This window comes from Pyxicephalus adspersus, chromosome 10, assembly GCF_032062135.1.
Source record: "Pyxicephalus adspersus chromosome 10, UCB_Pads_2.0, whole genome shotgun sequence".
Classification (NCBI taxonomy): Eukaryota; Metazoa; Chordata; class Amphibia; order Anura; family Pyxicephalidae; genus Pyxicephalus; species Pyxicephalus adspersus.
In genome coordinates this window covers 17,900,416-17,914,752 of record NC_092867.1, presented here as the reverse complement: position 1 = coordinate 17,914,752, position 14,337 = coordinate 17,900,416, and the positions used below count along the sequence as shown (strand labels likewise).

At 39.9% G+C, this 14,337-nt stretch overlaps 1 protein-coding gene across 5 annotated transcripts in view; it reads left to right on the top strand.

Moving 5' to 3' along the window:
• BTRC (beta-transducin repeat containing E3 ubiquitin protein ligase) overlaps window positions 1-14,337 on the top strand; it is a 104,186-nt gene that overhangs the window by 22,107 nt on the left and 67,742 nt on the right. For all 5 annotated transcript variants that reach the window (XR_011922571.1, XM_072424999.1, XM_072425000.1 and 2 more), the window contains exon 2: window positions 11,568-11,645. Coding sequence is in view for 3 of the 5 variants with exons in the window: in XM_072424999.1 (XP_072281100.1) it covers window positions 11,568-11,645 (78 nt within the window). In the remaining 2 variants the exon portion in view is untranslated. The remainder of the gene's footprint in view (window positions 1-11,567; window positions 11,646-14,337) is intronic.

Genomic DNA, 14,337 nt, shown 5'->3' with positions numbered 1-14,337 from the left:
TCTTGCTTTAATCAATAGAATAATTGATAAACCAGATAAGATTTAAACTGATTAACTCCTAGCCAACCTCCCGGGAGGCCTGGACTCGCTTAATTTTGACATGTGTGTAGTGTACCCTGCAGATGAGGAGAAGCCTGAATGATCTGTTTTTATTTGCCTAATGATGGGGAGGGTGTTAAAGTCAAGTGTTTAATTAACCCAGCAATGGGCTGCGCTGTCACTTACACACACATCGAGCTGATTGAAATATCTCCCCAAGAATAGCGAGCAGGAATTGCGATGTGGCACTGAGACGGAAGATTACTTTCTCAATGCGTTTGCTGGGTCACTGCCCTCACCGTCTTAGTGAGGAAAATTCATTTACTTGGAGGGGGGGTGGTGGAATCGGCATTTAAATAAATGCTACCATTTCTGTTTTGAGAGTTAACTAAATTATACAGTATCTTGCTGCTATAAATTTACATGCATGTGTGTTTTAATAAGCCTTGGAGGAGATCAGCCCCTGGTAACGGAGCTTATTATCTTGGTGCATTAAAAGCAGATTGATTTTGTCATAATCTATACCACTCAAGGACTAATCAATTGCTGGCGGTAACTAATATTTTGATGGTCAGAATTATTCAGATATTTTGCACACCGCACTATTTGTTCTGTCCGGGCTGGGCTTCATGTTGTCACATTGTCTTTACATGGTGAGACTCTGTATTAGGGGGTAATGCACAGCTGTTACCCTCACAGCTGAGCCTCCCATCCTGCAATCGCAGCATCATTTTTCTTGGCACACTTGTTTGTTTGTTTTTTATTCCCTGCGTCAGTTTTACATATTTGTTGCTGACCTATTTCATAGCACTTTTGAAAGTTTTGGAGCCTTTCACCTTAAAGCAAACCTAAACTCTAAATTTTCACTTTAAATAAAAGGGTCGTATACCTTTTTTTGTAAATTAAGCATTTTGTTTTAGGTGCAACACCCTACATCATGCATCCTGGGGGGCTTTTGGCTGCTCCTTTTGCCCATGCATGAGATTCTCGGGCATGCGCAGAAGGAGCCCTTTCATTAATTAAGGATAAAATGCCGCTCATGCATGCGCCGAGAGATCTGCATGTTTTTTCCCCAATATGTCACCCAATCTAGTGCCTGCTCAATGCCATTAATGACCCTAACACTCATGGTTCAACTTTTAGAAGGAAGCCAGTTATTCATCAGGTATGATTTTGGTTTGTGGGAGGAAACCTCCAGCAGAATCCTCATATGCAAAGTTTTAGACAGTTGAATGCCCTTGAACTATTACCCATTCCTGGAGTCAGTCAATAGCACTTCCAATACAGGATAAAAGGTATCCATATATCCGGTAACTGTAACACTGGCAAGTTAAGGACTCGGTTCTACACACATACAATTCTTGCCAGAAACCAACTTTTACAGTATTTTCCAGTGATACAGATGGACAAGCAAGTGTTGTACCCGCAGCAATCCATCGGTACTATGGAGTGATTGTCTTGAATCCATGAATGACATTGGGTGACCACTGTGCACTTATCAGATTCTCACACAAGACAAGGCTGACTGTGTGTGTGTGTTCATCTACTGGTTATTTTACATTTATTGTACATAATTGTCAAAATACTTAAGATCCCATGAAACTCCAATAAAAAAGCAAGGTGTATTCAAGAATAAAACACTTTACTATGGAAAATAACTATTCCCCCACTGAACAACATGGTGCCTTTTTCCGGTTCATAATATGTAGTGACAATGGACTCCTCTGCATTCAGTGGGGGAGAAGTTGTTGAAAAAATGTTGGATACCCTCACCAGTCAGGGATTTCAAACAAGGCAGTTTTTTAATCTATAGGCCCCCAGATAGCTAAACATGCATTAAATTTTAGACTGTTTATTTATGACTCCATATCTTTGCCTTTTTCCTATTTTCTGCACATCAGCATGCATACATAAGCATTTGGTAACAGTTTAGGCATTGCTTTTATTTCTACACAGGTGGATGTGATTTTAAACATGAATACACATGGTAAATACATCTCTGATCCCCATGTATACTAGGCCTCAAAGATTTGTAAAATAGCCTATATTCAGCTGTCCAATGGGAAAGTGTCCCTGGAAATTGCCTTTAAATCTTGGAAACTATGTGAATATATATCATTGGGGTTTTATTTTTGAGCGCTCAATACTTTCCAATTACAGAAAAGGATTGCCCTGGTAGTAAATGCCCTGCTCCATTCCTGACATTTTAATGAAATGACTGTGAAAGTGCAGTTCCTGCCAATGTCCAGGAAGTATTGTCTGCTGCAACTTGATGCCATGACTTTAACTGTTCTTGGCAACTGCAGCTGCGATGACAGCAAACAAGGAGCTTTAGCTTAAAGATAGGGTGCCACTTAGCAGCACGGCAATAAATGGAATCTCTGGGCCTCGCAGCACATGCTGTTTGTCTCTGCTTATTTTTTTGCCACTTTTTTTTTCTTTTTTTAATGAGAAGTTGATGATCTTAAAAGACTTCTGTTTTTTACAAATTTATAATTGACGTAGGTCAATTATAAATTTGTATTTATCAACAGAAGGACGATACAAACCACGAAAGGGTGGATGTAGATCCACCCTTTTTCGTGGTTTGTATCTTCCTTTTGTTGATATGCTGTGATTCCTAATATTGCTATTCATATTTTAAGCTATGTACATTATTAATAGTGGGCTCCAATGTCCTCCTCTGCATCCCTGACAAAGCAGGTACAGTTAAGTACATAATATGTTGACTTTTGGCAAGGAGAAATAAAAACCACTAAAGGTTTGTGCAGGATTTTAAAGGCAAGAAACAAACAACTTTTAATTGCATTAATTTGTTTTTCCCATAAAAACCATTGACCTAATACAAAAATTTATCAATACATCGAAATATTTTAAATCCACCTAAAGAGGTTGCTAAATTTCAGCGCTTTTTACCCAATTAAAACATTGTTTCATATGTTTCTGTAAGTAAACACATCTTTTCATTTCACTCAACACGTTTCATGAATATAATACTATTTTGCTAGAAATATCTCGCAGCCGAGGACTGAATAGTTAAGGATGCAGAGGAGATCCAAAGACTTTCTTGTGGCATCCATGCTTGGGTGGAGAAGGATCCTGATACATGTTTTCTGAAGCTCTACAGAGCAAAGTAGGCTTCACATAAGATTTGAATGTCTGTAGGCAGCAATATGTGCTTTGCCCTCTCAAAAGTACACTGTTTAAAAATCATATTTAAGAATGCAGCACATTAAGGTCCATCTCTCAGAACTTACATTGCCCATGGCAGTTCTTAAAACTTCAGAAAGTACCACCTATTGAACCTTCTAAATGTGAAGGCCAGGTATTTAGCTTGGTAGTTTGCCTGAGGTTGTCCAGAAGCCAGGTTTCAAAATCTACATTGTGGTAAAAGGTTTGCAGGGACTTCCGAATGATATGAGCTTGTTGAGCATCCTGTTACAAAAACCATGGGAGAGGGAGTTGCTCAGCCTAGAACGGCCTCTTTGTCTGAAAACATTTTGAGATTATGTGGTGTCCCTGGGAAATTATGCCAGTGTAGATCAAGGAGCATTGATGAGGTTAATCACTAATGTTGAAACAAGACCTGTAGAGGGGTCCTCAATATTTTTAGTCATAAGGTGTAATGTAAACTATGGGTATGCAGAAATATGTTATTGAAGTCAGGTACTGATGTTTGACAAAACGACTAGCTAGACCCAGCTAATAGTCGATATTCAATATACCCCAATGGTGGTCAGTATTCTATATACTCCAATGGAGGTTGGTAGGATTGAGGTCATGGCTTTGTGTGAGCCATTCCTATTTGGTCTGGTTTAGAGCACCTCAGCTTAATTTGGAAGGGTGCTCTTATGTTGGCCATATGGTTTAATTGCACCTGGATAATCTAAGTACACATTGTGTTTTATATGGAGCAAATGTTTTGGTTTATTATACACCCTTGTCTTGCATAGCATGGAATCAAGTGGCTTCCTTTTGTAATTGTTCTTTGAAGGGGGTCCTCTGTATTAAAGTGGAGATTGAAGGTCCAAGCTCTGGGTCATCATTCTTCCTAAATGACTTAAGATGTCAGTGCCAGGACAAGCATTCTCATATTAAGTGTCCTTACACTCCAGAGGTTATTGATTCACCAAGTAGTGATTGAAGAATAAAGCTTGACCACCTTGGAGCTCTCATTGGCTTTCAACACTCATTGTGGCAAAAAACAAAGCTTTATCACTTGGCAAGTTGATCCTGGAATCCTTTTTTTAATACATATTTTCTATCCAGTATAAGGTTCATAATTTCCTATAAAAATATATGTACATGTATAAGAAAAATGAACAGTCCTTAAATAACATAACACACAAATGGTTTAATAGTGAAGAACGATAGGATCTGTATTTCAGGAATAACTTAAAAATTGCCTCATTAATTACATTTCTTGGGCAGTTCTAACAACTTGGACCTCCATTATTAGTTTCTATAACTAGATAAATAAATAATGCACTCTGAATATTATTTTAGGAGTTCATTTAAACTGGATATTGCAGGCATACATAATTGGAGTTTAATGTTCACTAGGTTTTTAATGGAGGAAGCCACTTTGATTTTAGGTCATTGAAAATGTGTTGCTATAAGGACATTTCTCTTGGAAATTATGCAAAAAACAAACTTGACCCTGCTAATCACACACAACCTCGTGTTTGTAATTTGCAACTTTCTCAGTGACAGCTAGGAGCTGATTGGTTGATGTGGATTGATATTACCGGCATCAGTAGGCCTCCAGACAGCCATGTAATGGTGTTGGCTCACAATCTGGTTCTGGTATCTGGGGAAAAATCATTTTAATTCCATGTTATACCATGTCATTTTTGACTAGTTGGCCATTTTTTTTTAAATATGACAATTTTTTTTAAACCCATTCCTACATGTCTGATTTGAAAGTCCAGGCTACTACTTGGTTCCTTTACCTGCAACGCGTTGGGCCATTCACATCAACAAATGATCAACATGCTGTAACTGCTCATTGTTAGCTGGAGAAGAACTTCAATTTAAGTAGCGACAATGTCCCTTTTTAACCAGTAGTTTCACCTTGAAAAACTTGAATATAATCTCCTCCTTTCCAGCATTTCCGCTACAGGCCCATGCTGGCCACTCTGGTTCCTTCTGACAGTTTATACAGGGCCTGTAAAATCAGGAACGGCTTTCTGACTCCGTGTAAAAAATTTGTGCCTTGCAGCTCTGAGAGCCCAGCAAACTGCTTCTGGAAGAGGCATACCACACTTGCAGGTGGCTGTGGCACAAATCCTAAACACAACTGCGCAGCCAAAAGCAACTTGTCACCTTCCGGAACCACTGTGTGCAAAAACGGTCTTTGTCCACTCCCCCATTTGCTTAACTAGGGATGGCTAGGACCACAATTGAGACTATAGCTCACTGCGGGTCTGAAATAGCCACAGAATCAGCTACAATAAATATGGGTTAGTCCTTTGGGATCTGACTGCATTTTTGAGGGCATAGCTTCCAATGTCAGATCTTGAAGGCTCTGCACACTTCGCAAGCAATAGTTTTTACATGGTACTATGCTTCATGAGTCATACGAAATAAGTTGTACCCAGCACAGTGGCTCAGAGGTTAGACCGCCAGACTTTGCAGTGCTAGCTCCAAGGTTCGAATCACAGCCAGCACACTATCTGCTGCATGGGGTTTGCAGGTTCTCACGTGTTTGCGTTGGTTTCCTTCCACATTCCAAAAATGGGACCTTACTCATATGTCTATTACAGTCTATGGTAGGAACATTAGATTGCGCGCCCCTTTGTGGAACAGCTAGTAATATGACTATGGACTTTGTACAGCGCCGCTTAATGTCAGCACTATAAAAATCCTGTGTAGTAATACCAAAGAAGAAAAATGGGCTCTCCCCAACTAGCTGGTGTGGACTGTTCATGAATGCCCATTTTTAATGTTGGTTAGCAAAAAAGCCATGTTAAAACATTGGTGCTCCCATACATGTGAGAATGGGGCCTAGCACAGCTGACAGGTCCTCTACACTATAACTCAAAGGATGTTTAACATACCCTGGACTAGAAAGTTTATTTATTTTTTTTTTTTTCTTCATTCATGTGACATTAGTCTAAATTAAATACAGCTTCCAAACGACATATATATAAACATTTGTCTGATATTAAAGCTTTTTCATCTCTATCATGAGAAGGTGATTAATGTCTCACATAAAGTTTCCATGAATTTATATACATTGTCCCCACCCACATGTTTGTGATTTTGAGGCTCCGTCCCTAGCTTCCCCCGGAGCTTCTCATCTCTGTCAGGTTAATCAATAGGCACCGTATGGCAGAGGGTCAGTAATCAGTGTCATCAGGCCTTTAAATCGTGTTGAAAATTTGCTTAAAGCCTGGGCCAATTAACATCGAGATGATGAATGGCTGGCGAGATAGGAAGAGCCTGCCGCTCAGGGCCTTTGTGAGAGGGAGAAGCTCAGCTGTTATGCAGCAGACACCAGTGCATAATATCCGCCATTCATGTGCTTTCAGTCCACCCACTCTTAATGATAATGTCAATCTAACATAATATACACACATTGGACTTGTCATGACTTAATAAATCAAAGGAGTTTGTCAAAGGCATTCAGATAGATTAACGAGGCAGCGGCAATAACAAGTCGAATTTGCATAGAGTTGCCCGAATCTCAGTAAATTATGATCCTGTTTTTCATTTGATTATTTGCTAATGTCTCGGGAGAGAGAATGATTATATTAGCATTCACAATTCACTCCAGCAGCACAGATCTAAGGTATAAAAGACCCTCAGACAAAATAAAGCAGCTTAGTGTGTGTATGTGATGTGTGTTTATTGTCTTGGTGCTGTGTTTTGTATTGCATGTGTCTGTAGGTTTGTGTGCATATACTGTATTTGCACTTGTGCATTGTGGCGCACTGCAATGTGGGTGCATCAGGATGCATTCTGATTGAATGGTATTGTGGTACTTGTAGTGTTAGGCATGTCTATGTTCAGCTAAGAGGAAGGCAAAAGATGGTTTGGTAGTGAGAGGCTGCTGCTGCTACTATGAGGGAACAGTAGTACTTGAGACTTGTCAAATCAATTCTTCCTTTTGTACATGTTCATATACACATGTGTATGATCAGTTGTCCTTTCTAATCAAAAGCAGTTAGAAGTGATATCATCTCATCATTGCTTAGCACTAAATTCCACAAGGTGGTACTACAGAATTCTTTATGGCTCTGTTAGACTTGGCAAAAGTGGATGACATTTTTATGTGGGCCGGCATGCTTTATAAGCTCTTACTTAGCTTGCTTAAGCTGCTGCTGCTGTCTGGCTTCCTTGCTTTGAGGGGGACTAGTGGAGGTGCTCTTTCCAGCCTATGCTGAATTTAGATTGAATTGGTTTATGTGAAGTTGATCTTTTCTGGATGACCTTTAGTTGGTTTCATCCCCTGATCCCCTCCAGCCACTTTCTGTTTACATGCTATCACTCGAGTGATGACGATCAGCTATCTAAAGCTACATACACACATGCATTTTTATTCTTTCACGATCCTTTCCAACTACTAAGCACTGCACGATGCATGATGCAACGACTGCTATTCATACAGCACTGTTCTCCCCCTTCCCTTGCATTGGGATTGTTCGTTGTCCATCATCCGTGCATCCACCAAGATGGTCGTGCGGACGATGGGCGCTGTACACACGCCAAATTCTTGTCCAGTATCAGCCCTGCGACGAATAATGGGGGAGAACCATTGGACATGTGTATGTAGCTTTATAGACAGCAGTGAATGATGCCTAGGTAATGTGCTTCTGAATTGTCACAAGCACCCCTGGCTGTGCAGATACACATTTGGAAGTGCATAGTAGAAATGTTAGCCTATAGTAAAATACCCAAGACTAAAGCATAACCTAGCGTTTATATAGCGGAAACCTACTACGCAGCACTTTACAAAGTCAGTCATATTGCCAATAATGTCCCTACCAGAGTCATATGCCTTAACGCAGGACAATTTTTATTTTGTTTGAGGGAAGCCAATTAACCCAAGCACATGTTTTTGGGATGTGGGAGGAAACCCCATATAAACTCCTTGCAGATGGTACTTCGGTCAAGATTCAAACCTGGGACCTAGTGCTGCAAAGGCAATGCAAAAAATCAGCCACTGTAGCAACCATGCCAAGTGGAGAAGATGCTTTGCTTTCCCAGGATTTCATCAGAAGTCTTTAACTTGCATTGCTAAATTTTTCAGTATTTCTGGCCCTATGTACACTTGTGTGCTGTGGCATTGCCCATTACCAAAGGCATGGCAATATCTGTGGCACTTGTTTGTGCATCAAGTCTGGATGGTACCACACTTGTCGGTGGTGGACCTCCATTTCAACACGTAATGCACTACTGTGCGTTTTGGTGCCATTGTTAACAAAAGAATCATGCACTTGCCATGCCATGCTATAGACATCCAACTTGGCTGCCTTCCCACAAAGCACAGTGTTGCAGTGTACAACTTGCATATATGATACATTCTATATGTGAACCAAACCTAAATCTGTGTTCCTTCATAGGGTAGGATGGAAGGCAGCCAGCGAATCAGTTGTGGCAATTCCAGCTGCTAAAAACGACTTTTCCTTTTGGTTGACATGAACGAAATACACTTACATATGTTAAAATGCACAACACTCGAGGGCTGAGTACTAGTGAACTCATGCATACATTCTTTACACATTGCACTTTTATTTCTTTAACATATATAAGCTTCCATTTGCAGGAGATCCAAATAATTCAGCTTGGCAGAGGCTTAATATCATTTTAACAGTGTTCTGAATTGTGCCTTCGGGCAAAATATAGTTTTGTAGCTATAACCAACCTATCCATCTGCCAGCCAGATTGGGATTCTCCTATCCAAGGCTTGCATTCTGCCTCGCTGACATCTCCAAACAGGATTAAGGATTCTGATACATGCAAATAAACTCGCTGTCATAAACCCTGGCTCCTTGGCTTTTTAAATGTTTGTGTAGAGCGGGGAAATCTGGATTAGATGAAGATTGTTTTGTATGTCTGTGCTGTAAATTAAAGCGGAATACTAGGTAAATAGAAAATCCAGTTTTCTGCCCATACATAACTGCATCTAAATGCATTTTATTTTATCTTCTGCTATCCCCTTTGTCCAGCACATATTCGGCTGAAAGGTACACACCAATCCTGGTGTATAAAGTGAACTCCAAGGCCACCTTACTTGTTCTGCCAGGACTATAAAATCTTTATACATTGGTATATTGGTAAAACTAGTGGAGATTGCACAAACTGAAGATTTACTTAAAATGGAGTTCTCCCCAGCCCATTTTAGCTGGGTGCATCACCCGGCACTTTTCAGCAACCACCCAGCTGTTTTTGGGTGGTTACTGAAGAGTTGGGTCACAATTCATGGGTTTCCACCCGCCTACAATTTCTTCCCACCCGTCTTAAAAACATTTCTGGGTTAAGCACTGTAAAATATGCAATTGGTTAGACTAGAGTTGGTCATACACTGCTCCTTGTTTTCAGGAGAATAAATGTTGGATTCAATGTTTTTATTCCAATGTGTTATCTTTAGCAAACCAGAGCGTTCCCTGTCGGTTGGACCAGTTGAATGTTGATTGGAAGTCCCATTCTTGCTGCTATCAACCCCCACCTGCTCAAACAAGCGGATCTAAATGGGCAAGGTTCCATGCCTGAATATTAAACATGGAGCATTCCCATTGGCTGCTGGTTCTTGGAAGCAGTCCCTTTGCTTTGCAAGTGGGGAAAAAACGGTCAGATTGTTGATGGGATCGTGGTGGGTTATGCTAGGTTAATGACCAACTTAGAGATGATGCGGTTTGGGCATGCAATGTACATTAACTCATTTTCTGCACATATTCAAATTTTTTAGATCTTCATTTTGCATTTTTACTAAATAAGGATATCTATGAAGTACAGCCTGGTGGCTTAGTGGTTAGCACTCCGGCCTTTGCAGCCCCGGGTCCCAGGTTCGAATCGCGGGCCAGGAAACTATCTGCAATGAAGTTTACAGGTTCTCCCGTGTCTGCGTGGGTTTCCTCCGGGTACTCCGGTTTCCTCCCACATTCCAAAAACATGCAGTTAGGTTAATTGGCTTCCCCTCAAAAAGAATTGTCCTTGGTCTTTAATGTTAAGGACATTAGATTGTGAGCTCCTTTGAGGGACAGTTAGTGACAAGACTATCAACTTTGTACAGCACTGCATAATATGATGGTGCTATATAAATACTGTGTAATACAGATATGATTGCCTCCATCTGGCCTTACATTGGTGGCAATCGTGATATGGAATTTATACTTGCACCTTTCCCAACTTCAAAAAAAGGGGACCACATAAGGTTTAAAGGGAAATATTGCTTTAAAAGCTGCATTTTATTTAAAAAAGTCTATTGGGATATTTTGGTCTGGTGTGCCTGTTATAGGTGTGGTTCACATGGGTGGTAGAAGCACTAAGGGCATCCAGCTTCCTTGGTTTGCAGGCACAGAGCCAGCTTTGACAATACACTTAGAAGCCATTGAAAAGAAAAGAATAGCCTTGTCAAGCAGAGAAGTAATGTCAAATCTGCACACTCAAGTGTGTACCCAACCATTCATCTCAGTTCAACTATTCAGATTTGCAAATTTGAGGGCAGACTGGTTTGAAATTGTGCCAGGTGCCCCTGTTTTTGTTATCTGTGAACAAAACTTTGTTACAAACACTAAAGTCATGAACTAGTTAAATGCAGACAGAACAGTTAATAAATTAAGGGTATTATTGCTTCAGGGATGCAGGGGGGCACAATCCCCATAGACTTGGAAAATGTTTCTTCCTTGAAATATAGACTCATTTGCGTTGCATGTAATTAAGACTTTTTAGATTTCTTTTACTTTTCTTTTTTTTTTTCTTCTTTGAGAAACAAAGGGTCCATGTTAATAGCAGCTTGTGTCTTGCTGCTGTCCCATCCTTAGCCAGCTTAAAACAATTGCTAACAGTGGGACACGATCCTGAGAATGTGTAATAGCAGAACCATTGTCTCTGTTGTTGGTACATTTTATTTGCTTTCTTCAAGCTGAGCAAGAAAATAACTACCCCTTCTAGAGTGCCGGCTTTCTTTGTTCCTACATAAAATAGACATTCAATGTTGACCTAAAAGTAAGCGAAAACATCCTGTCATGTGGCTGCTGCTTCTTACCTGTGGCTTTTTATATCTGTTTGTAAATTTCTTTGTTGAAGTTATTTTAAAGAGCACCTGTACTGTACACACAGCAAACCAATTTGTGTGCTGTACATCAACATAAGCTGTCCGCCATGTTTCTGGAGCCCTTAGAAATATGGATTCCCCCAGGTATGGGCAATTTGTGCTTTCTCTCCTTGAGCCGAACCAGAGTGCCAAGTCTAACGAGGGGGAAGTTTGGGTACATCTAGTATTTCCTCTCCACTAATTACTTTGTGACCTCAGTTTTATATTGCTCTCGAATAATTGGTATATTCTCTTTACCCTTTTACAGACTGCATCTGAGAGAGAAGATAGTTATCGGGATGAACCCCCTAGGAAGATTATTCCAGAGAAAAATACTCTCAGACAGGTATGTTACATGGGTCTTGATGATGTAAACCTGATCTCCATCAGGCTTTTAGGTAATGAGTTCCTGTAACTTGGCAGTGACCATAAACTGTGCAGAAGAACAGCAAGTGAGGTAGATACTGAACATTTATTCTTGTGTATTGTATAGGTTTAAAACCTACTGTAAGGTCTATGCCCCCTCCCAAATTTTCCAGGTAGCCATATTACCAGAAGGATAGGTTGTTAGCTGAATCTACAGTCTATTCTAGCAGATATGATGTGCATATTTGACTTTGACAAAGGTGTCTGGTTCAACACTACCCTTATAGAACGCCACTGGGCACGTTTTAGTAACCACACGGCTGTTTTTGGGTGGTTACTGAAAAGTTGGGTCATAATACAGGTGCTGCCACCAGCTTAAACAATTATGGAGAGAATACAGAGCAGTCTTTTGTTCAAAGTAACATGGAAGATTCTCTTAAAACAAAGGTATCTTCTACGACATTCGATTATAACATTTGTGTAAAGAAGACTTGCTGTATTTACATATATCTAGCATCGGGTTCCACTGGATTTGCCCTCTTCAAGCTTTCTGGCTTCCTGTGCAAGGTGTGGAACACATAGCTATGAAATGCCAGGAAAAAAGATTCTTGACTTGTTTGTTCTTCAGATGGCACTTAGGAAGACAATCTGAGAACTCAAGGAACTCCAGCATGCTGGGAATGTGTGCTCCAAGCCTGAGCACTGATCTACCACACCTGCACACACATTGCTTTACGACCTATTCTCATGTGCACGTCTATAAACTGCATCCCATTTGATCACAACATTCAAAAACAATTATAAGGTTTGGCAAGTTTGAGAGTAACAAACATGTTTTTTTTGTGTAAGGTTATAAATTAATTTTAATAGGCTGATCCAGATGGTTCATTTGGAAAATGGATAGTCAGATCTGCTGGAAATTAAACTAAATTTATCTGCATCATACTTCAAAGTGAAGCGTGTGTGAATGCCTCACATTAAGATCTGCACATACAGATGGGCTAGCAGGTCACACGCGGGACTAATTGGATTCATTTGGAAAATAAGTGATTGGCTTTTTGGATTACTGCTCCTTCTGAAAACAAGCTACTTTCAAGTGGTTCTGGGATTTTTTTTATTCTGATTTTTAGAATGAGAATGGATTTGTATTCTGTTTTTATGCACTCTTGCTCGGTTTCCATACCTAAAATAACAGTTTTTTTTTTGTTTTTTTTTGTGGGTGGTCTTCTACAATGTGTTAGATGCTTGAACATCCAGGGTATGTCATCAGTGTGGATTAAAAAATTCAGGCAAAAAAAGGCACCATTCCTTTGGTTATTAAAAAATTTGGTTGTTTTCATTGACGATTAGGTACTAAAACCTATTAGTAAGTTAGTATGGGACTAACTTTATCCGGACTGGATAAAACAAAAGGTAAGGTCTGGTGTGTCTCAACCTGGGTTTGTGGAACTCTAGGGTTTCTTCAAAGATTGCTGGGGGTTCCCTGGGCAATATGTGGCCTCTCAGGTCAGCCAAACGCAATGATCTTTTTGGATGTCTGTAGAGGTTACATTCTTCCCAAAACAATTTATTTAGATTGGTTTCCTAATGGAAGAGGGGAGGGGGGGGTTGTCCATTGTAGCCCTTAAAATGGTTGGCTGCTTCTGTTAAATACAAATAGGAATAATTTTAAACATTCAGCAGTAGTGTGCCAGTTTTTCTTAAAGCCCTACATAACTAGTACCATGTTTAGAAGCCAGCAGACTGTCTTCATCCTTTGTATAGGAAAAAAGGATGAACATGTAGGAAAATGCTATTGGTATAACCTTTAGGAGTGGGTATTTGGGGAGCATTTTTGCATCCCACCACACGTATTAAAACTGTTCTATACTGAATAGGTTCTTAGGTCCTCTAGATCATACATCTTATTCCTTGATCAAAATGTTGATAGTGTTGTTCAGCCCATACCTGTCAGTTTATGTACCTGCTTCCACCTTCTCAATGCACTACCCTAAATGTGTGCTCTCCATATGGTTCTTCTTAGATTTTATACCAACAGTGATGTAGAGAAAGTATGGCTCAGTACCAGTGCAAGGCTGGTCATTTTAAAGAGACTTGAATAAGCAAAATGAAGTCAAATTTCCATACCACAAACATGTTCTTGATTGTCTTTTACCACCCCCACTCGTGTAGGAATTTTTTCGACTTACAGCTAGAAATGGGTTTATGGCTATAGGCACTTGGGCATATTGGGGGGGAAAACCTGGCTATAATGGATCCTATTGGATGATTCAAACTCCCTGTTTGGTTAATATGTGGGAGTAATGAAAAAAGTGAACGTAACTTCAAAATGTGTTTCGTTATAAAATGCACCTCACTTTCTCTTTTCAAGGTTATCAAAGCTGCAAATGAATTGCCTTCCTCTGTTTGCTTATATAAGGTGGCTAAACTGATTTGTTTTTAAACTTCTTTAAATAGAATAAAGTTTGTAACTTTTTTTTCTCTTGCCTGTAGGATATTCCAAATTTGCATGTTTCTTCTTGCCTATTCAGTACTGTTCCTTCGCTCCATGGAAATGCATGGATCCCGGCTGACCTTTTAGGAATCGGAAAGTTAGGAGTCTCCAGGGGGTTCCTGGGCCTTTAAGTGGTAAATGTTTAGGAAAGCCATGAATGCAGGTCTGTAAATTTATT